At 46.6% G+C, this 24,219-nt stretch overlaps 1 protein-coding gene across 5 annotated transcripts in view; it reads right to left on the bottom strand.

The window, feature by feature from the left end:
• The window catches only part of USP18 (ubiquitin specific peptidase 18), a 49,331-nt gene that overhangs the window by 16,618 nt on the left and 8,494 nt on the right, over nt 1-24,219 (bottom strand). For 3 of the 5 annotated variants that reach the window (XM_063929284.1, XM_063929285.1, XM_063929283.1), the window contains exons 4-10: nt 22,353-22,498; nt 22,109-22,188; nt 21,046-21,192; nt 20,603-20,695; nt 17,708-17,878; nt 10,025-10,156; nt 4,654-4,703 (exon numbers count right to left, since the gene is read on the bottom strand). In XM_063929284.1, the coding sequence (XP_063785354.1) occupies nt 4,654-4,703; nt 10,025-10,156; nt 17,708-17,878; nt 20,603-20,695; nt 21,046-21,192; nt 22,109-22,188; nt 22,353-22,498 (819 nt within the window). Of the gene's footprint in view, nt 1-4,649; nt 4,704-10,024; nt 10,157-17,707; nt 17,879-20,602; nt 20,696-21,045; nt 21,193-22,108; nt 22,189-22,352; nt 22,499-24,219 lie in introns of those variants that run through there. The other 2 variants (XM_063929286.1, XM_063929287.1) reach the window with 2 other exon arrangements.

Genomic DNA, 24,219 nt, shown 5'->3' with positions numbered 1-24,219 from the left:
CTCTTTTTAACCCGTCTTGTACCTGGATACTGCAGGGGAGAGCCTGGGGAGCGTGCTTCCAGCGGAGCTGTGAAGGGAAAATGGCGCTGGTGTGCTGAGGAAGAAGGCCCCGCCCCCTCAGTGGTGGGCTTCTGTCCCGCGTTTTCTTTAACTTAATGGCGGGGGTTTTTACACATATACAGTTAACTGAATGTATTATGTGTATATTTAGCCAAAAGGTAATATAATTGCTGCCCAGGGCGCCCCCCCACCCCCAGCACCCTGCACCCTACAGTGACCGGAGTGTGTGGTGTGCTGTGGGAGCAATGGCGCACAGCTGCAGTGCTGTGCGCTACCTTAATGAAGACCGGAGTCTTCTACCGCCGATTTCATCTCCTTCTTCTGTCTTCTGGCTCTGCAAGGGGGACGGCGGCGCGGCTCCGGGAACGGACGATCGAGGTCAGGCCCTGTGTTCGAACCCTCTGGAGCTAATGGTGTTCAGTAGCCTAAGAAGCACAAGCTAGCTGCATGCAGGTAGGTTTGCTTCTCTCCCCTCAGTCCCACGTAGCAGTGAGTCTGTTGCCAGCAGATCTCACTGAAAATAAAAAACCTAACAAATACTTTCTTTCTAGCAAGCTCAGGAGAGCCCACTAGGAGCACCCAGCTCTGGCCGGGCACAGATTCTAACTGAGGTCTGGAGGAGGGGCATAGAGGGAGGAGCCAGTGCACACCAGATAGGACCTAATCTTTCTTTTAGAGTGCCCAGTCTCCTGCGGAGCCCGTCTATTCCCCATGGTCCTTACGGAGTTCCCAGCATCCACTAGGACGTCAGAGAAACTGTAATAACACTGTACTGCTGCATAGCACCCACTGTAATACTGTAATAACACTGTACTGCTGCATAGCACCCACTGCAATACTGTAATAACACTGTACTGCTGCATAGCGCCCACTGTAATACTGTAATAACACGGCACTACTGCATAGCGCCCACTGTAATACTGTAATAACACTGTACTGCTGTATACGCCCACTGTAATACTGTAATAACACTGTACTGCTGCATAGCGCCCACTGTAATACTGTAATAACACTGTACTGCTGCATAGCGCCCAATGAAATACTGTAATAACACTGTACTGCTGCATAGCGCCCATTGTAATACTGTAATAACACTGTACTGCTGCATAGCGCCCACTGTAATACTGTAATAACACTGTACTACTGCATAGCACTCACTGTAATACTGTAATAACACTGTACTACTGCATAGGGCCCACTGTAATACTGTAATAACACGGTACTACTGCATAGCGCCCACTGTAATACTGTAATAACACTGTACTGCTGTATACGCCCACTGTAATACTGTGATAACACTGTACTGCTGCATAGCGCCCACTGTAATACTGTAATAACACTGTACTGCTGCATAGCGCCCATTGTAATACTGTAATAACACTGTACTGCTGCATAGCGCCCACTGTAATAACACTGTACTGCTGCATAGGGCCCACTGTAATACTGTAATAACACTGTACTGCTGCATAGCGCCCACTGTAATACTGTAATAACACTGTACTAGTGCATAGCGCCCACTGTAATACTGTAATAACACTGTACTACTGCATAGCGCCCACTGTAATACTGTGATAACACTGTACTGCTGCATAGCGCCCACTGTAATACTGTAATAATACTGTACTGCTGTATAGCACCCACTGTAATACTGTAATAACACTGTACTACTGCATAGCGCCCACTGTAATACTGTAATAACACTATACTGCTGCATAGCGCCCACTGTATTACTGTAATAACACTCTACTGCTGCATAGCGCCCACTGTAATACTGTAATAACACTGTACTGCTGCATAGCGCCCACTGTAATACTGTAATAACACTGTACTACTGCATAGCGCCCACTGTAATACTGTAATAACACTGTACTGCTGCATAGCGCCCACTGTAATACTGTAATAACACTGTACTGCTGCATAGCGCCCACTGTAATACTGTAATAACACTGTACTACTGCATAACGCCCACTGTAATACTGTAATAACACTGTTCTGCTGCATAGCACCCACTGTAATACTGTAATAACACTGTACTGCTGCATAGCGCCCACTGTAATACTGTAATAACACTGTACTGCTGCATAGCACCCACTGTAATACTGTAATAACACTGTACTACTGCATAGCGCCCACTGTAATACTGTAATAACACTGTACTACTGCATAACGCCCACTGTAATACTGTAATAACACTGTACTGCTGCATAGCACCCACTGTAATACTGTAATAACACTGTACTGCTGCATAGCACCCACTGTAATACTGTAATAACACTGTACTGCTGCATAGCGCCCACTGTAATACTGTAATAACACGGTACTACTGCATAGCGCCCACTGTAATACTGTAATAACACTGTACTGCTGTATACGCCCACTGTAATACTGTGATAACACTGTACTGCTGCATAGCGCCCACTGTAATACTGTAATAACACTGTACTGCTGCATAGCGCCCATTGTAATACTGTAATAACACTGTACTGCTGCATAGCGCCCACTGTAATAACACTGTACTGCTGCATAGGGCCCACTGTAATACTGTAATAACACTGTACTGCTGCATAGCGCCCACTGTAATACTGTAATAACACTGTACTGCTGCATAGCGCCCACTGTAATACTGTAATAACACTGTACTACTGCATAGCACCCACTGTAATACTGTAATAACACTGTACTGCTGCATAGCGCCCACTGTAACACTGTAATAACACTGTACTGCTGCATAGCACCCACTGTAATACTGTAATAACACTGTACTGCTGCATAGGGCCCACTGTAATACTGTAATAACACTGTACTGCTGCATAGCGCCCACTGTAATACTGTAATAACACTGTACTGCTGCATAGCGCCCACTGTAATACTGTAATAACACTGTACTGCTGCATAGCGCCCACTGTAATACTGTAATAACACTGTACTGCTGCATAGGGCCCACTGTAATACTGTAATAACACTGTACTGCTGCATAGCGCCCACTGTAATACTGTAATAACACTGTACTGCTATATAGCACCCACTGTAATACTGTAATAACACTGTACTGCTGCATAGCGCCCACTGTAATACTGTAATAACACTGTACTGCTGCATAGCGCCCACCGTAATACTGTAATAACACTGTACTCCTGCATAGCGCCCACTGTAATACTGTAATAACACTGTGCTGCTGCATAGCGCCCACTGTAATACTGTAATAACACTGTACTGCTGCATAGCGTCCACTGTAATACTGTAATAACACTGTACTGCTGCATAGCGCCCACCGTAATACTGTAATAACACTGTACTCCTGCATAGCGCCCACTGTAATACTGTAATAACACTGTACTGCTGCATAGCGCCCACTGTAATACTGTAATAACACTGTACTGCTGCATAGCACCCACTGTAATACTGTAATAACACTGTACTGCTGCATAGCGCCCACTGTAATACTGTAATAACACTGTACTGCTGCATAGCGCCCACTGTAATACTGTAATAACACTCTACTGCTGCATAGCACCCACTGTAATACTGTAATAACACTGTACTGCTGCATAGCGCCCACTGTAATACTGTAATAACACTGTACTGCTGCATAGCGCCCACTGTAATACTGTAATAACACTGTACTGCTGCATAGCGCCCACTGTAATACTGTAATAACACTGTACTGCTGCATAGCGCCCACTGTAATACTGTAATAACAATCTACTGCTGCATAGCACCCACTGTAATACTGTAATAACACTGTACTGCTGCATAGCACCCACTGTAATACTGTAATAACACTGTACTGCTGCATAGCGCCCACTGTAATAACACTGTACTGCTGCATAGCGCCCACTGTAATACTGTAATAACAGTGTACTGCTGCATAGCGCCCACTGTAATACTGTAATAACACTGTACTGCTGCATAGCACCCACTGTAATACTGTAATAACACTGTACTGCTGCATAGCGCCCACTGTAATACTGTAATAACACTGTACTGCTGCATAGCGCCCACTGTAATACTGTAATAACACTGTACTGCTGCATAGCACCCACTGTAATACTGTAATAACACTGTGCTACTGCATAGCACCCACTGTAATACTGTAATAACACTGTACTGCTGCATAGCACCCACTGTAATACTGTAATAACACTGTGCTACTGCATAGCACCCACTGTAATACTGTAATAACACTGTACTGCTGCATAGCGCCCACTGTAATACTGTAATAACACTGTACTGCTGCATAGCACCCACTGTAATACTGTAATAACACTGTGCTACTGCATAGCACCCACTGTAATACTGTAATAACACTGTACTACTGCATAGCACCCACTGTAATACTGTAATAACACTGTACTGCTGCAGGCTGATTGACAGGAAACGTACATTTGTGGGTGGTAATTTCTGCAAATTCACAGAGGAGCGATCAGGGCTGAATTAGGGTCACTGTATGGTGCTCACTATAATAATACTATACGATGCCCACTGTACTGTATGGTAACATAGTTTAATTTAAAGATGTCGCCCCGCTCAGTGCGCGCTCAAGTGACGCTCTGCATCCTGCCATTACGTGGCGGCGGGCTGTCATACACTCACCAGTGGAAGGAGCTGTTGCCGTATGTGCACTTCACATCATCCCAGGACACCTGCAACACACAGATCATTATATTATTATCCTTCCCTATCTCAGGGCACCGTATTACTGTAATATAACACACAGAGGATACGGAGAGAGAGTCTGACCATTGTACTGTTATCCTTCCCTATCTCAGGGCACCGTATTACTGTAATATAACACACAGAGTATGCGGAGAGAGAGTCTGATCATTGTATTATTATCCTTCCCTATCTCAGGGCACCATATTACTGTAATATAACACATAGAGGATACGAAGAGAGAGTCTGACCATTTTATTATTATCCTTCCCTATCTCAGGGCACCGTATTACTGTAATATAACACACAGAGGATGCAGAGAGAGAGTCTGACCATTGTATTATTATTCTTCCCTATCTCAGGGCACCGTATTACTGTAATATAACACACAGAGTATGCGGAGAGAGAGTCTGACCATTGTACTGTTATCCTTCCCTATCTCAGGGCACCGTATTACTGTAATATAACACACAGAGTATGCGGAGAGAGAGTCTGATCATTGTATTATTATCCTTCCCTATCTCAGGGCACCATATTACTGTAATATAACACATAGAGGATGCGAAGAGAGTGTCTGATCATTGTATTATTATCCTTCCCTATCTCAGGGCACCGTATTACTGTAATATAACACATAGAGGATGCGAAGAGAGAGTCTGACCATTGTACTGTTATTCTTCCCTATCTCAGCGCACCGTATTACTGTAATATAACACACAGAGGATGCGGAGAGAGAGTCTGACCATTGTATTATTATCCTTCCCTATCTCAGGGCACCGTATTACTGTAATATAACACACAGAGGATACGGAGAGAGAGTCTGACCATTTTATTATTATCCTTCCCTATCTCAGGGCACCGTATTACTGTAATATAACACACACAGAGGATGCAGAGAGAGAGTCTGACCATTGTATTATTATTATTCCCTATCTCAGGGCACCGTATTACTGTAATATAACACACAGAGTATGCGGAGAGAGAGTCTGACCATTGTACTGTTATCCCTCCCTATCTCAGGGCACCGTATTACTGTAATATAACACACAGAGTATGCGGAGAGAGAGTCTGATCATTGTATTATTATCCTTCCCTATCTCAGGGCACCATATTACTGTAATATAACACATAGAGGATGCGAAGAGAGTGTCTGATCATTGTATTATTATCCTTCCCTATCTCAGGGCACCGTATTACTGTAATATAACACACAGAGGATGCGGAGAGAGAGTCTGATCATTGTACTGCTATCCTTCCCTATCTCAGAGCACCGTATTACTGTAATATAACACACAGAGTATGCGGAGAGAGAGTCTGATCATTGTATTATTATTATTCCCTATCTCAGGGCACCGTATTACTGTAATATAACACACAGAGTATGCGGAGAGAGAGTCTGACCATTGTACTGTTATCCCTCCCTATCTCAGGGCACCGTATTACTGTAATATAACACACAGAGTATGCGGAGAGAGAGTCTGATCATTGTATTATTATCCTTCCCTATCTCAGGGCACCATATTACTGTAATATAACACACAGAGGATACGGAGAGAGAGTCTGATCATTGTACTATTATCCTTCCCTATCTCAGGGCACCGTATTACTGTAATATAACACACAGAGGATGCGGAGAGAGAGTCTGATCATTGTACTGCTATCCTTCCCTATCTCAGAGCACCGTATTACTGTAATATAACACACAGAGTATGCGGAGAGAGAGTCTGACCATTGTACTGTTATCCTTCCCTATCTCAGGGCACCGTATTACTGTAATATAACACACAGAGTATGCGGAGAGAGAGTCTGATCATTGTATTATTATCCTTCCCTATCTCAGGGCACCATATTACTGTAATATAACACATAGAGGATGCGAAGAGAGTGTCTGATCATTGTATTATTATCCTTCCCTATCTCAGGGCACCGTATTACTGTAATATAACACATAGAGGATGCGAAGAGAGAGTCTGACCATTGTACTGTTATTCTTCCCTATCTCAGCGCACCGTATTACTGTAATATAACACACAGAGGATGCGGAGAGAGAGTCTGACCATTGTATTATTATCCTTCCCTATCTCAGGGCACCGTATTACTGTAATATAACACACAGAGGATACGGAGAGAGAGTCTGACCATTTTATTATTATCCTTCCCTATCTCAGGGCACCGTATTACTGTAATATAACACACACAGAGGATGCAGAGAGAGAGTCTGACCATTGTATTATTATTATTCCCTATCTCAGGGCACCGTATTACTGTAATATAACACACAGAGTATGCGGAGAGAGAGTCTGACCATTGTACTGTTATCCCTCCCTATCTCAGGGCACCGTATTACTGTAATATAACACACAGAGTATGCGGAGAGAGAGTCTGATCATTGTATTATTATCCTTCCCTATCTCAGGGCACCATATTACTGTAATATAACACATAGAGGATGCGAAGAGAGAGTCTGACCATTGTATTATTATCCTTCCCTATCTCAGGGCACCGTATTACTGTAATATAACACACAGAGGATGCGGAGAGAGAGTCTGATCATTGTACTGTTATCCTTCCCTATCTCAGGGCACCATATTACTGTAATATAACACATAGAGGATGCGAAGAGAGAGTCTGACCATTGTATTATTATCCTTCCCTATCTCAGGGCACCGTATTACTGTAATATAACACACAGAGGATGCGGAGAGAGAGTCTGATCATTGTACTGCTATCCTTCCCTATCTCAGAGCACCGTATTACTGTAATATAACACACAGAGTATGCGGAGAGAGAGTCTGACCATTGTACTGTTATCCCTCCCTATCTCAGGGCACCGTATTACTGTAATATAACACACAGAGTATGCGGAGAGAGAGTCTGATCATTGTATTATTATCCTTCCCTATCTCAGGGCACCATATTACTGTAATATAACACACAGAGGATACGGAGAGAGAGTCTGATCATTGTACTATTATCCTTCCCTATCTCAGGGCACCGTATTACTGTAATATAACACACAGAGTATGCGGAGAGAGAGTCTGATCATTGTATTATTATCCTTCCCTATCTCAGGGCACCATATTACTGTAATATAACACACAGAGGATACGGAGAGAGAGTCTGATCATTGTACTATTATCCTTCCCTATCTCAGGGCACCATATTACTGTAATATAACACACAGAGGATACGGAGAGAGAGTCTGATCATTGTACTATTATCCTTCCCTATCTCAGGGCACCGTATTACTGTAATATAACACACAGAGGATACGGAGAGAGAGTCTGATCATTGTACTATTATCCTTCCCTATCTCAGGGCACCGTATTACTGTAATATAACACACAGAGGATGCGGAGAGAGAGTCTGATCATTGTACTGCTATCCTTCCCTATCTCAGAGCACCGTATTACTGTAATATAACACACAGAGTATGCGGAGAGAGAGTCTGATCATTGTATTATTATTATTCCCTATCTCAGGGCACCGTATTACTGTAATATAACACACAGAGTATGCGGAGAGAGAGTCTGACCATTGTACTGTTATTCTTCCCTATCTCAGCGCACCGTATTACTGTAATATAACACACAGAGGTTGCGGAGAGAGAGTCTGATCATTGTATTATTATCCTTCCCTATCTCAGGGCACCATATTACTGTAATATAACACACAGAGGTTGCGGAGAGAGAGTCTGATCATTGTACTATTATCCTTCCCTATCTCAGGGCACCGTATTACTGTAATATAACACACAGAGGATACGGAGAGAGAGTCTGATCATTGTACTATTATCCTTCCCTATCTCAGGGCACCGTATTACTGTAATATAACACACAGAGGATGCGGAGAGAGAGTCTGATCATTGTACTGCTATCCTTCCCTATCTCAGAGCACCGTATTACTGTAATATAACACACAGAGGATGCAGAGAGAGAGTCTGACCATTGTATTATTACCCTTCCCTATCTCAGAGCACCGTATTACTGTAATATAACACACAGAGGATGCAGAGAGAGAGTCTGATCATTGTACTGTTATCCTTCCCTATCTCAGAGTACCGTATTACTGTAATATAACACACAGAGGATGCAGAGAGAGAGTCTGACCTTTGTATTATTATCCTTCCCTATCTCAGGGCACCGTATTACTGTAATATAACACACAGAGGATACGGAGAGAGAGTCTGACCATTGTACTGTTATCCTTCCCTATCTCAGGGCACCGTATTACTGTAATATAACACACAGAGGATGCGGAGAGAGAGTCTGATCATTGTATTATTATCCCTCCCTATCTCAGAGCACCGTATTACTGTAATATAACACACAGAGGATGCAGAGAGAGAGTCTGACCATTGTATTATTATCCTTCCCTATCTCAGAGCACCGTATTACTGTAATATAACACACAGAGGATGCAGAGAGAGAGTCTGACCATTGTACTGTTATCCTTCCCTATCTCAGGGCACCGTATTACTGTAATATAACACACAGAGGATGCGGAGAGAGAGTCTGATCATTGTATTATTATCCCTCCCTATCTCAGAGCACCGTATTACTGTAATATAACACACAGAGGATGCAGAGAGAGAGTCTGACCATTGTATTATTATCCTTCCCTATCTCAGAGCACCGTATTACTGTAATATAACACACAGAGGATGCAGAGAGAGAGTCTGACCATTGTACTGTTATCCTTCCCTATCTCAGGGCACCGTATTACTGTAATATAACACACAGAGGATGCGGATAGAGAGTCTGACCATTGTATTATTATCCTTCCCTATCTCAGGGCACCGTATTACTGTAATATAACACACAGAGGATGCGGAGAGAGAGTCTGATCATTGTATTATTATCCCTCCCTATCTCAGAGCACCGTATTACTGTAATATAACACACAGAGGATACGGAGAGAGAGTCTGACCATTTTATTATTATCCTTCCCTATCTCAGGGCACCGTATTACTGTAATATAACACACAGAGGATGCGGAGAGAGAGTCTGATCATTGTACTGTTATCCTTCCCTATCTCAGAGCACCGTATTACTGTAATATAACACACAGAGGATACGGAGAGAGAGTCTGATCATTGTACTATTATCCTTCCCTATCTCAGAGCACCGTATTACTGTAATATAACACACAGAGGATACGGAGAGAGAGTCTGATCATTGTACTATTATCCTTCCATATCTCAGGGCACCGTATTACTGTAATATAACACACAGAGGATGCGGATAGAGAGTCTGACCATTGTATTAAACGGAGAGCCCCCGTAACTGTAGACAGGAACAGCAGCCCTTACCTTGCACACGCTGGAGTCGTTGAAGAAATACCATTGGCCGTCCTTGCAGCAGTGGATGTAGGTGCAGAAGTAACCGACGTTGGCAGTGCCCGAATGGGCGATGACGGCGAACAGGCGGTAAGTATAGAGCGGCTGGAAGAGGAGGAAACCGCACAGGTCACAATTGCTGAGCGCAGGGCGTGCGGAATGGACACACACATCACAGACTCACACCCTCAGTGCTGTGTGTATTATTTCCCCCATAGTCAGGACGGGCCACCTTACCGCCACTCCCCCGGGATGTTACAGGAGGTGGAAGCTTTAGTAAGGTCAGTAGGCCGAGGCAATTGGAGAACAGTGCAGGAAAATAGGATTTTAATTACCTACCGGTAAATCCTTTTCTCGTAGTCCGTAGAGGATGCTGGGGTCCATTTAATACCATGGGGTATAGACGGGTCCCTTGGGAGCCACTGGCACTTTAAGAGTTTAATAGCGTGGGCTGGCTTCTCCCTCTATGCCCCTCCTACCAATCTCAGTCTAGAAACTGTGCCCGAGGAGATGGACATACTTCGAGAGAAGGAAATACACAGATAGTGGTGAGATTCACACCAGCTCACACACAACAAAAGGAAAGCTAAGCTAACCAACTTGGAACAATTCAGCAACGGCTGAACAACAATACTAAACCAAGTAACAATGCAGGAATGCGGGCGCCCAGCATCCTCTACGGACTACGAGAAAAGGATTTACCGGTGGGTAATTAAAATCCTTTTTTATCTTACGTCCTAGAGGATGCTGGAGTCCATTTAGTACCATGGGGATGTACCAAAGCTCCCAGCACGGGAGGGAAAGTGCTGAGGTTCCTGCAGAACAGACTGACCAAACTTTAAGTCCTCAGAGGCCAAAGTATCAAACTTGTAGAGCTTAGCAAACGTGTTCGACCCTGACCAAGTAGCTGCTCGGCAAAGCTGAATAGCCGAGACACCCCGGGCAGCCGTCCAGGAAGAACCCACTTTACGTGTAGAGTGGGCTTGAACCGATTTTGGAATCGGCAAACCTGTTGTAGAAGTGAGAAATTGTCTTCTTAGAAGCAGGACACCCAATCTTGTTGGGATCATAAAGGACAAATAGCACGTCCGACTTCCTGTGACGAGCAGTCCTCTTCACATATACTTTCAAAGCCCTCATACCATCCAAGGACTTTGAGGTAATCGAAGTGTCAGTAACCACTGGCACCACAATAGGTTGGTTGATATGAAAAGCTAACTAAACCTTTGGAAGAAATTGCTGACGCGTTCTAAGCTCAGCCCCATCCTCATGGAAAATCAAGTAGGTGCTCTTGTTCGACAATGCCCCCAATTCTGACACACCTCGTGCAGAAGCCAAAGCCAACAGCGTGACCGCCTTACAAGTAAGAAACCTTAGGTCCACCTCCTGGAAAGGTTCGAACCAATCCGATTGCAGGAACTACAGCCCCACATTAAGATCCCAAGGTGCCGTAGGAGGCACAAATGGTAGCTGGATGTGCAGAACTCCTTTCAAGAAATATTTTATTAAAATATTAAAATGTTGATCATATAAAAGCAACAATATTGCAGAATGAATAGAGCTTTAGAATCCACTGACCATCACTGATACAATATCAAATAAACAATAATGTCCCATTTGATTTATAATTGATCTCCAGTTGTTCCTGATGGACGAAGATTGAATATTAATATAGAGAGTGTCCCACTTCAGACTCTATATGGGAACATTGAAGAGCAGAAAAACAGTGATTTGAAGGTACCTCTGTAAATGATGTGATCACATAAACATATTTGCTGTGCTTATTTTAAAGCCGCCTGAAAGGAGTATGAATTTAAAATCTCCTAGCCAGAGTCTTGATCACTGCTCACCCCCACACACACATCCGTTAAGACGGCAATACGCTCACCGCAAATAAGATGATGAAGTTGCCGTGTCCTGTGACACAAGGACAACCAGGCAATGTGGGAGCAGCGGTGTAGAGACAATGGCAGGTCCCAAACGTAGCGGTGTGTGGACGTTGGCAGGTCCCGGGGGGAGCAGACGCGGCTCAGATGCGGCGAAGAACCTATTCTGATGAAACCGACTGCCCTTAAGTCGGAGAAACGCGTCAACTAGGGCTGGAGCTACAACTTCCACGTTCCTGACTGCCTCTACAACCTGAGTTCAGGCGCACAGCTGATTTTCCTCGCCGCATCTGAGCCGCGTCTGCTTCCCCCCCCCCCCTGCCATCGTCTCAACACCGTTTATTTGATATTGTATCAGTGATGGTCAGTGGATTCTTAAGCTCTATTCATTCAGCAATATTGTTGCTTTTATATGAGCAACATTTTAATATTTTAATAAATTGTTTCTACTTATTTATTATTTTGCGCTCTCTTGTATAGTTATATAAGTATATCTATATTTATATCTATAATATATATTGTTCATTGGGGGATTACAGAAACCCCGCATGGGAGCTGCAGTTTTATATAAAATTGTACTAGTGTGAATTATATCATAATTTTTACCATAGCGCCTGTATTGATTTTGCTTTATTAGTAATATCAATATTATTTGTACATATTGTATCTTTTCAAGAAAGTCTAAACCTCAGGGATAGCAGACAATTGTTTCTGGAAGAAAATGGACAAGGCCGAAATCTGGACCTTGATGGAGCCCAAGCGTAGGCCCACATCCAGAAAGAGGAGAAAATGTCCCAGTTGAAACTCCACCGTAGGAAACTAATTGGATTCCACCAAGATACATACTTTTTCCAAATCCAATGGTAATGTTTAGATGTTACCCCCTTCCTAGCTTGGATCAGAGTAGGAATTACCTTGTTCGGAATGCCCTTCCGAGCTAAGATCTGGCGTTCAACCTCCATGCCGTCAAACATAGCCGTGGTAAGTCTTGATAGGCGACAGGTGGCCCCTGTTGCAGAAGGTTCTCGTGAAGAGGAAGAGACCTCGGATCCTCCAGCAGCAATGCCAGAAGAGACACATACCAAGCCCTTCTTGGCCAGTCCGGAGGAATGAGGATCGCCAGAACTCTTGTTCTTTTTATGAGTTTAAGAATCCTTGGGATGAGTGGAAGTAGAGGGAACACATACACTGACTGGAACACCCACGGAGTTACCAGGGCGTCCAGCACCACTGCTTGTGGGTCTCGTGACCTGGAACAGTACCTCCGAAGCTTCTTGTTGAGGCGAGAGGCCATCATGTCCACGTGTTGTACACCCTATCAGCTTGTTACCTCTGAGAACACCTCCAGGTGGAGGCCCCATTCTTCTGGATGGAGATCGTGTCTGCTGAGGAAGTCCGCTTCCCAGTTGTCCACTCACGGAATGAAGATTGCTGACATTGCCAACGCGTGTCTTTCTGCCCAGAGGAGGATTCTTGTTACCTCTGACATTGCAGCTCTGCCCTTCGTTCCGCCCTGCCTGCTTATGTAGGACACCGCTGTGACGTTGTCCGAATGAACTTGAATGGCTGGATCTTGCAGAAGATGTGCCGCCTGTAGAAGGTCGTTGTATATGGCCCTTAGTTCCAGAACATTAATTGGAAGGAGAGATTCCTGACTTGACCACTTTCCTTGGAAGTTTTCCCCTTGGGTGACTGCTCCCCAACCTCTGAGACTTGCATCAGTGGTTAGAAGGATCCAATTCTAAATCCCGAACCTGTAGCCCTCGAGCAGGTGAGAAGTTTGCAGCCACCACAGGAGTAAAATTCTGGCTTTCGGCGACAGGCGTATCCGCTGATGCATGTGAAGATGAGATCCCGATCACTTGTCCAGAAGATCTAGCTGGAAGAACCGTGCATGGAATCTTCCAAACTGGAGAGCCTCGTATGAGGCTACCATCTTTCCCAGAAGGCGAATACACTGATGAACCGTTACCCGGGCTCGCTTCAAGACATTCCGGACCATTGATTGGATCACCAACGCTTTCTCCATTGATAGAAACACCCTCTGCACCTCCGTGTCGAGTATCATCCACAGGAAGGGCAGTCTCCTTGTCGGTTCCAAATGTGATTTTGAAAGGTTCAGGATTCACCCATGATCCTGGAGTTGAGTTGAGAGAGCAATGCTCTGCAACAGCCTTTCCCTGGAAGATCCCTTTATCAGTAAATCGTCAAGATATGGAATTATGTTCACTCCGTTTGCGGAGGAGGAACATCATCTCCGCCATGACCTTGGTGAATACCCTAGGTGCTGTGGAGAGGCCAAATGGCAATGTCTGGAACTGATAGTGAAAGTCCTGTAATGCAAACCTTAGATAGGCCTGATGAGGCGGCCAGATCGGAATGTGAAGGAACGCATCCTTGATATCCAGGGATACTAGGAATTCCCCCTCCTCCACACCTGAGATGACCGCTCTTAGAGACTCCATCTTGAATTGGAAAAACCTCAAGTAGGGGTTTAATGACTTCAGGTTCAATATAGGCCTTACCGAACCGTCTGGCTTCGGTACCACAAACAGGTTTGAGTAATAACCCTTGGCCTTTAGGTGAGGTGGAACGGGAACAATGACATCTGTCCGTACTAAATTTTGAATGGCTTCCTGTAGGATAGCACTTAATGTCAGTGAAGCTGGTAAGCCTGATTTGAAGAATCTGTGAGGTGGGAGTTCCTGAAACTCCAGTCTGTACCCCTGGGTAACAATATCTGTCACTCAGGGGTCTAAGCATGATGACGCCCAGACGTGACTGAAATCTTTTAGTCTCGCTTTCACCTGCCCGATCTCCAGGCTTGGAGGTCCATCGTCATGCAGAAGATTTGGATTTCGATTTTGCGGTCCGAAAGGACTGTAGTGAAGGCGTAGGATAAGACTTCCTAGCCGGAGCTGCTGCGGAGGGAAGACATGTCGACTTACCCGCAGTCGCCGTGGAAATCCACGCATCCAATGCGTCCCCAAATAGTGCCTGACCTGTGAAGGGCAGGTTTTCCACACTTTTCTTTGATTCTGCATCCACAGTCCATTGGCACCACCAGAGTCCTCTGTGTGCCGAGACTGCCATGGAAGTAGCCCTTGCATTCAGCATGCCAAGAACTTTCATGGCCTCCACCATGAATCCAGCAGAATCCTGTATGTCACGTAAAAACAGTTCAATGTCACTCCTATCCATAGTATCTAAGTCCTCTAGATATGTGCCTGACCACTTTACTATGGCTCTAGAAATCCACGCACAAGCAATAGAGGGCCTTAAAGCCACGCCTGTAGCCGTGTATAGTGATTTGAGCGTAGTCTCAATCTTGCGGTCAGCCGGCTCCTTTAAAGCGGTTGAACCAGGGACAGGCAGAACCACCTTTTTAGACAGCCTAGATACAGAAGCGCCTACTATAGGTGGGGTCTCCCACTTCTTCCTGTCCTCTTCAGGGAAAGAGAAAGCAATGAGAATTCTTTTAGGGATTTGAAATTTTTCTTTGGGTTTTCCCAGAATTTTTCAAACAAGGAGTTTAACTCCTTAGAAGCAGGGAAGGTAGGTGAGGATTTCTTATTTTCTGTAAAGTAAGTTTCCTCTTCCTGCTCAGGTACCTTCTCAGAAATGTGGAAAACATCCCTAATGGCTTCAATCATTAGCTGCACCCCTTTAGCAAGGGATGCATCTCCCTCCTGCATATCCCCATCACCGTCCCCTGTATCAGTCGGTATCAGTGTCAGCTTGCATTATCTGGGCATGTGTACGTTTTTGTGGGTACGTAGGGGGGGTTTTAGATGAAGTAGTGGGGGCTGAGTATGCCAAACCCTCCACAGATATCATTACCCTTAAAGAATCCACCCATGGGGGGTTCAGATTCAGACGGCTGAGACAGTATATTACAGTCCTGAGTACATGGAATAGACTCCTCAGGAGAAGATAAACACTCTGCAGCACAAGATACAGAGTCCTTAGACATGGTAATGTGGATATACACACACACACACACACACACACACACACAGGAAAATGTCAGACACAGTTTCCCCAGAGTACCTTCAGAGAGTCACAGAGTATAAGGAGCCAGTCTCACAGCGCCCCAGTAAGCAGTTATTATCAGAGGCAGAACTCTGGGAGGCAACAGAGTCAGCTGCCGCCGGGCTCCTGCTTTGAAGGGGGGCACCTCTCCTCCTGTTCTGTGTGTTCAGCAACATTAATCAATTAAGTTAATTGACAACAGCCGGTAACTCTTCTGTAGCCGACTCCCCCACTAGTCACTACACCTTACATATCACACCCTCTTTATTATAGATACACTGGAAGCAGACACCTTACTGATGAAGCTATTTGCTCCTATAAAGGAAGCATGAGAATTCTAACGATATGAAGTTATTTCTCTGACAATTACAAGTAACTTCATATAGTTAGAATTCTCATACTTCCTATGCAATAGCAGATATCTCCATCAGTTAGGTGCATGCTACCAGTGTAATAGGTTGTGGGTTCTACTTCTAATCCTGGATATGACATTTGCAAATTAATTGTCAGAGAAATAATCAGTATTGTGAGTGACTGAGCAGATCTATGCATTGTGTGGCTAGACCCCTACATAGATATGCCTAGTTGCAACCGTTTTGTAGTAGCTTCATATAGTTAGAATCGGCAGGCTTACTATGCAGGAGCAAATTACATACATGGGGCGGGGGGACACCAATATTTTTCTTGCCTCCGGGCAACTGAGACAAACTTACGCCACTGGTTATTATGATAAAAGCCTGGCGCTGACTAACCCTTAATAGGATAATTAGTACTACTATCACACTCCCCCCCCTGTCTAGTACCGCAGAGGTATGCTGAAATTATGTGGAGGGCAGCGCTCCCTGTCAGCGTATGTGTTCTATGACCTGCAGGGAGAAAATGGCGCTGGTGAGTGCTAGGTCCGCTCTGAGAGGAAGCCCCGCCCCTTGCAATGGTGCGTGGCTTCCCGCACTAATTATTTATACTGGCCTGAGGATTTTGTTGCTAACGTGGGGATTAGCCCCCGTTTGTGGAGTGTCCAGTGTAGGGTGATCCGCGCTGGCTCAGGACGCCCCTCACAGCGCCAACACAGTATGCCGCTGAGCCTTCATGGAGCGCAGCCTGTCAGAGCTGCGCTCCCAACCTTGTGCTGCCATACCCGCCGGCGACCCGCTAACCGGGACGCCGGCGCTGTACTCACCAATCTTCATTCTTCTGGCTCTGTTAGGGGGTGGCGGCCGTGCTGCGGGAGTGAGCGGTCGCCTCGTGGGCTTGCGATCAGCACCCTCAGGAGCTCAGTGTCCTGTCAGCGGAGCTCAGTGTCCTGTCAGCGGAGATAGAAAACCATCAACTTCTAGAGCTGGTTCCTACTCCCCCCCTAAGTCCCACGAAGCAGGGAGACTGTCGCCAGCAGCCAGCCTGTAACCTAATTAACTCTAGAAAAATAAAAAACTAAGAAGACTCCTAGGAGCTCCCCTAGCTGTGACCAGCTCCCCCGGGCACATTTTCTAAACTGAGTCTGGTAGGAGGGGCATAGAGGGAGGAGCCAGCCTACACTATTAAACTGTTAAAGTGCCAATGGCTCCTGGTGGATCTGTCTATACCCCATGGTACTAAATGGACCCCAGCATCCTCTAGGACGTAAGAGAAATAAAGGTGAGGCCTAGTAAAGGCCGGAGCTACTACTAGTATATAACAGTAATATTACACAACAACTGTAACAAGCCGAGTGATCATTCCCTATCAGCGTCGGCGGTACCGTAGTGTCCTGTTCTTCCGGCAGATGTTCTGGATCCAGCACCTCCAGCAAGTCTAGGACCGGCGGGAAGGACAGAGTCCTGTTTATCTTCTGTAACCGAGAGCCATTCTTTTTGCTGAGGCGTTTCACGTGAATGCTTAGCGTGTGCGGCAGCGACCGGAGCTGTGTCACCTACAAAACAGGAACTCGCTTATCGCACCTGCCAAAAATAACCCCTTCCCCATCACTGCAAACGGCCCTAAGCGGAACGTATCATTACACAGTTGTGCTTCTGCCAGATAACTTCCTCACATGTCATTAGATGGGTGTAGTATGGTATGCCGGCGGCCGGGCTCCCGGCGACCAGCATACTGGCGCCGGGAGCCTGACCGCCGGCATACCGACAGCGTGGCGAGCGCAAAATGAGCCCCTTGCAGGCTCGCTGCACTTGCCACGCTGCGGGCACGGTGGTGCGCCACGCTATTTATTCTCCCTCCACGGGGGTCGTGGAACCCCATGAGGGAGAATACCTGTCAGTATGCCGGGTGTCAGGATTCTGGCGCCGGTATACTGTGCGCCGGGATCCCGACATTCGGCATATTGAAGACCACCCCATTAGATATATATAATAATTTTATTGTTATCCGGACAGACCGGAGCCGGAGAGGAGGAGCTGGCAGGAAGGGGTAAGTATGCAGCCGGGTATGGGGCAGAGAGGGGGGAGCAGTGCAGGAAATAGCAGCAGGAAGAGCAGGGGCAGGACGGAGCAGAGCTGGGGGCAGGATGGAGCAGAGGACAGAAGGGATGGGGGCAGGACAGAGCAGGGGTGGGATGGGAGGGCAGCAGGCAGAGAGAGGGCAGGGTGTTAGAGAGCAGGGGGGACAGGACAGAGCAGGGGTGGGATGGGGGGGAGTAGCGGGCAGAGGGGGGGCAGGGTGGTAGAGAGTGGGGCGGGGGCAGAAGGGATGGGGGCAGGACAGAGCAGGGGTGGGATGGGGTGGAGTAGTGGACAGACGCAAATCCTACTTCTGAATGGAGCGACGCGGGGGGATATCTCCTGCGACAATGAAAGGATGGCAGCACAGCACCTTCCCCGCATACTCTGACTTTCACATTTATGAAGCTTCTACAATAGTCTTAGTGTCCAGGTGCACAGAGGGACCCATCCAGGGCAGTGCGCCGTCTCTGGCTCTCACAATGTGCGGTCTGTGGACCCCATTCAGATCTGATCGCTGTTGTGCAAATTCGCAAGGCGGCGAATTATCAATCAACTGCGCATGTGTACTGATCGTAGGAGGTTAAACTGCTAGGCGTACGCAGATTGATTGGCAGGAAGAGGACGTGTTTGGGTGGTAACTGCCCGTTTTCTGGGAGTGTCAGGAAAAACGCAGGCGTGCGCCAGCGTTTTCAGGACGGGTGTGTGACGTCAGCTCCGGCCCCGATCAGCCTGTTTGGGTCGCACTGTAGGAGTAATTCCTGAGCTGTGCACACACTGCACAGAATGAAAAAATCATTCAATGGTGAGATAGTTGTGAATGGATTTGCAGCTGAGCGGCGTACGCAGACTTGCACGTGGCGGGTTTTCACTCTGTTTGGGCGGTGACTATGTGATCGCAAACCTCTGCAAATTCGCAGAGGAGCAATCAGGCCTGAAGCGGGCCCTAAGATCGCATCTAATACCGTACGCCTCCCCCCCCTCCCCCGTCATTACCAGCGAAAGTCAAGCTTTTGAGATTCACAATAATAAAATGCTCCTTAAATTGAAGTTTTTGGCCCTCATTCCGAGTTGTTCGCCCGCTAGCTGATTTTAGCAGCATTGCACACGCTAGACGCTAAGCCGCCGCCCTCTGGGAGTGAATCTTAGCTTAGCAGAATTGTGAACGAAAGATTAGCAGAATTGTGAATAGAAATTTCTTAGCAGTTTCTGAGTAGCTCCAGACCTACTCCTACACTGCGATCAGCTCAGGCCGTTTCGTTCCTGGTTTGACGTCACAAACACGCCCTGCGTTCGGACAGCCACTCCCCCGTTTCTCCAGACACTCCCACGTTTTATCCTGGCACGCCTGCGTTTTTCCGCACACTCTCTGAAAACGGCCAATTTCCGCCCAGAAACACCCACTTCCTGTCAATCACACTACGATCACCAGAACGATGAAAAATCTTCGTTCGGACGTGAGTAAATCTACTAAGTTTTGTGCTAAATTACTTAGCGCATGCGCACTGCGTACCATGCGCATTTTGTACCTTAATCGCTCTGTTGCGAAAAATCGGCAACGAGCAAACAACTCGGAATGACCCCCTTTGTGCGGATTGCGACTATGAAAATTAAGGGTCGTTCATCATGAAAACAGATATGACGCCAAATGCCTTTTTTTTTTTTTTTTTTTTTTTGTAACACATAAAATTTGGTGTGATTTGCTTTGTAACCACGGGGGTAAATGTATGAAGCAGTAATAAGTGTGGAGAAGTGAGCCAGTGGAGAAGTTGCCCATGGCAACCAATCAGCATTGGAGTAACATTTATAATTTGCATACTATACAACTGTACGGAGCAGCTGATTGGTTGCCATGGGCAACTTCTCCACAAGCTCCCCTCTCCATTCTTATCACTGCTTCATACATTTACCCCCATATATCATATTGTGACCCGTCATTGCTTGGCAGAAAGTGGTAAATGTACCTTTGTGACCGGGGTAGGAGTTCCGAGAGATGGTCAGCCGCGCGTTCTGTGTTGTCTTGTTATAGCAGCGCTCAGAAATGATGGGCAGCGCAATGCAGAAGGATTAAGGGGGGTGGGGAGCGGCTGATGCAATATATCTTCTCAGGTTAATCTCGTTCCGCATTATACAGACACATAAACCTGTGTATTATCACAAGCTCGCAATGAATGGATTATTGGATCTTGCCCGCTACCTACCTTGGCGCTTCGGCTGTGCCGTTCACACTTAGGGCAGTAGTTCTTGTCCTCCTTCATCTCTTGGGACTTGAAGTATTTCCAGAGCGCGCGTTCCTGGTATAAACAGAAAAACGGCCTCTGCTATAATAAACCTATTACATAAAAAACATCCACTGCCGTAGAAAACCTTATAAACCGTGAGCAACCCTTGAACTAGCGCCCCAGACAGACCAAATGGTCCTTGTTCTATAAGGAGAGGCATTTATAAAGCGAGTGAGTGGATCAGACAGGTAATAATGCCTTTACCCCTGTATTACAGGAAGACAGACAATATAAAAGCCAGTGGGGCAGCTGTCAGCGAATGAGGGACGCCATCGCAGCGACAGAACCACGGCTGTAGCCGGTATAGCGCAGCAAGCCCCCTCCCTCCCCCCCCCCTCCCCCACACACACACATACACTCACCAGGGTCAGTTTGCTCTGATATTTGGAGTGAGGCACAGAGATGGAAATAGAGGAGAGGTCCTTGTGGCTGGTGCTCTGGTAGGAGCACTGTTGGCACGTGAGACGTTCCTCCAGAGAGACGGAATAAAGGGACCGCAGTCTGTCCTCCTACAACAAGAAGGTTATCCTCTAACTTTATACAGTCTTTTGTCACATTTAAAGGAGAAGAGACTCAAACTGAACTGGGCTCGTTGGCTTGTATGTAACGTGCAGCGTCTACTGCTGCTACTCTATGCAATGCGCTAATCTGTAATAATCGCTATGTTCTTACCACTGTCATCTGCAGTATAATATACAGCTCTCTTCTATAGCAATAAAGGAACCACAATGGTTCCAGCTGTTTACACGTAATTGTATATTATATTATATTATATTATATCTCCCCCACCTCTGGGTCCTGCTTTAGGGTATTCTAAGGGATCAGTTTGAAAGTGTCATTTTGAAGATGATGGTTGGAGGTTGGGGGTAACTGGCTGTGTAAGGGGAGGTCAGCTGGGTGGGGATGGGGTGTCAGTTTTGGGGGCAGACCAGTTTGATGTAGGGTGGTGTATTGCAAATTTTGTGCTGTAATTTTTTTTTTTTTGTGTGTGGTGCTAGGGTTACACAACTTTGGGGGGGAGCTTATAGACTGAGAGTGGGGTGTCCAGCAGCCCTGGGGTAGTCAGTTGGGGTGTCTGTCAGTTCTGGGGTAGTCCTTTTGTAGGTGTGTTCCTCTAACATGTTTGGGGAGCGATCAGTTTGGGAGTTGGGTGCCTAGCAGTACTGTGCTCGTTTGTTTGAGTTTGGGGTGTTTATCAGTTTTTGGAGTGTTCGGTAATAGGGTGTGTGATAATCCGGTTAATAAACGGTTCTATGGTGGTCGGCTGGTCGGGGTCTGGTGGGCAGCAGTTTTGGGGATTTCTTCCCGGATTACAAAACCAAATACAGCCCCCATCATGCTTCCTCGGCAAACCCTGGTTAGACACATATTGGGACATGACTGGAGCTGGGTGAGAACAACGAGTCGCTGCTCCATCGTACGTACCAGGTGTGGATTTGGCATGTTCTGTAGGAGCAGAGTCAGGAGAGTGGAGAAGACCTCAGCCACGTCATTCTGATACAACACTGCAAGATAAGAGGGTATGGGGGCTTATTCCCTCACTTTACCCCTCGCTTGTATTCTGTGCTCCTTCAGAACCCACAAAGCCCCTCATTTTCCAAGACCCATCTGTCCCACCCATCTCTGTCCCCCAACTTCCCTTCTGCGCCCCCTCCACCCCAAAACTCACAGGTCACATTGAGCGCCTGCAGGCAGCGCAGGAGGCAGTAGGGGGGGACGGCGTCTTCTTTGCTGTTCTGCATTTCTTCAAAGAGTGTAAGTAGCTCGTACGGGAGTCGCTTTTCCAGGGGCACATTGTCGTCCGGACCCCTGATCCTGCAGGGGAGAGGTAAAGGGAATAAAAACAAATGAAACATAAACTCTCTGAATATCAGACACGTTGGGGTCAGATCCGGGTCTGTCAGCTGTTGCTGGATCCGACAGCGTTTTATGTGAATAAATATGTTGATCTAAAGAGGACACTTCCACTGTGAATAAATGACTTTAGGGCATATGTATCAAGCCTCAGAGGTGGTCATTCCGAGTTGATCGCTCGCTAGCAGTTTTTAGCAGCCGTGCAAACGCTATGCCGCCTCCCACTGGGAGTGTATCTTAGCTTAGCAGAAGTGCGAACAAAAGGATCGCAGAGCGGCTGCAAAATAATTTTGTGCAGTGTCAGAGTAGCTCCAGACCTACTCAGCGCTTGCGATCACTTCAGACTGTTCAGTTCCTGTTTTGACGTCACAAACACGCCCTGCGTTCGCCCAGCCACGCCTGCGTTTTTACTGGCACACCTGCGTTTTTCCAAACACTCCCTGAAAACGGTCAGTTGACACCCAGAAACGCCCTCTTCCTGTCAATCACTCTGCGGCTGCCTGTGCAACTGAAAAGCTTCGCTAGACCCTGTGTGAAACTACATTGTTCGTTGTAATAGTACGCAGTGCTGTTTTTTTGCCTAATCGCTGCACAGCGAACGAATGCAGCTAGCGATCAACTCGGAATGACCCCCAGAGAGAGAGAGAGAGAGAGAGAGAGAGAGGAGAGAGATAAAGTACCGACCAATCAGCTCCTGTCACTTTTCTCTCCAAGCTTTGATACATATTCTATGGAATGTTACTATTATTTTTGTTTATGAAATAACTGATTGGCTAATACAGGATTCCTTTAATGACGCTGACAGCACCACTGCAGAGGATGGATCACAGAAACTGACCTTTGTTCCAGCAGCACTGATACTAGGAGCTGGGAGTAGGAGCGTCACTGAGAGTACCCACATTTCACACTTATCCTGTATGTGATCCCCACGGCAACCCAGTTACACCCACTCAGTCGCTGGCGGAGACGCAACTGAGATCTGTACAACTCTAAATCACACAATCAGGCCAACGCAGATCATTAAGAATTGCGAGATCCATATGTAGCTGGAACTGCGCACATCTCTGGGTCCGGCCGTTACTGCTAACTACAGATCCATAGGTTATGTGGGTGCGTGCCTGTGGGGAATTTCCAGCTGGAAGGCCTCCAAAAGGGTCCAACAAACAGCACTGCTATAGTGAGAGGCTGCGAGGGAGGGGGGTGGCTTCAGGAATGTGCGGGGTGGGAAATTCCTCAGTATTATATCACAGAGAATCGTTATTACACTTCATAGTGCAGCCTCGTCACAATGTAACAATTGCTTTCTATACCGAGTATATACTGTATACGTGCAATACAGGAGCGAATGGGGGACAGGTTCTCACTGGTCACATGATTACAATAACACATACCCCAGTATATACACACTGAAGGTATATAAGTCACACGTCGGTCTCACACACACTCATAGAAGCCGCATTTAAAGAGACAAGGATTGCATGGCTGGGAATGGATGGGGACTGCGTGGCTGGGAATGGATGGGGGATGAGTGGCTGGGAATGGATGGGGACTGGGTGGCTGTGAATGGGTGGGGACTGCGTGGCTGAGAATGGATGGGGACTGCGTGGCTGGAATGGATGGGGACTGGGTGGCTGTGAATGGGTGGGGACTGCGTGGCTGAGAATGGATGGGGACTGCGTGGC

The sequence above is a fragment of the Pseudophryne corroboree genome, chromosome 6 (genome assembly GCF_028390025.1).
Source record: "Pseudophryne corroboree isolate aPseCor3 chromosome 6, aPseCor3.hap2, whole genome shotgun sequence".
NCBI lineage: Eukaryota > Metazoa > Chordata > Amphibia > Anura > Myobatrachidae > Pseudophryne > Pseudophryne corroboree.
This window is presented reverse-complemented; position numbering and strand designations above follow the sequence as displayed.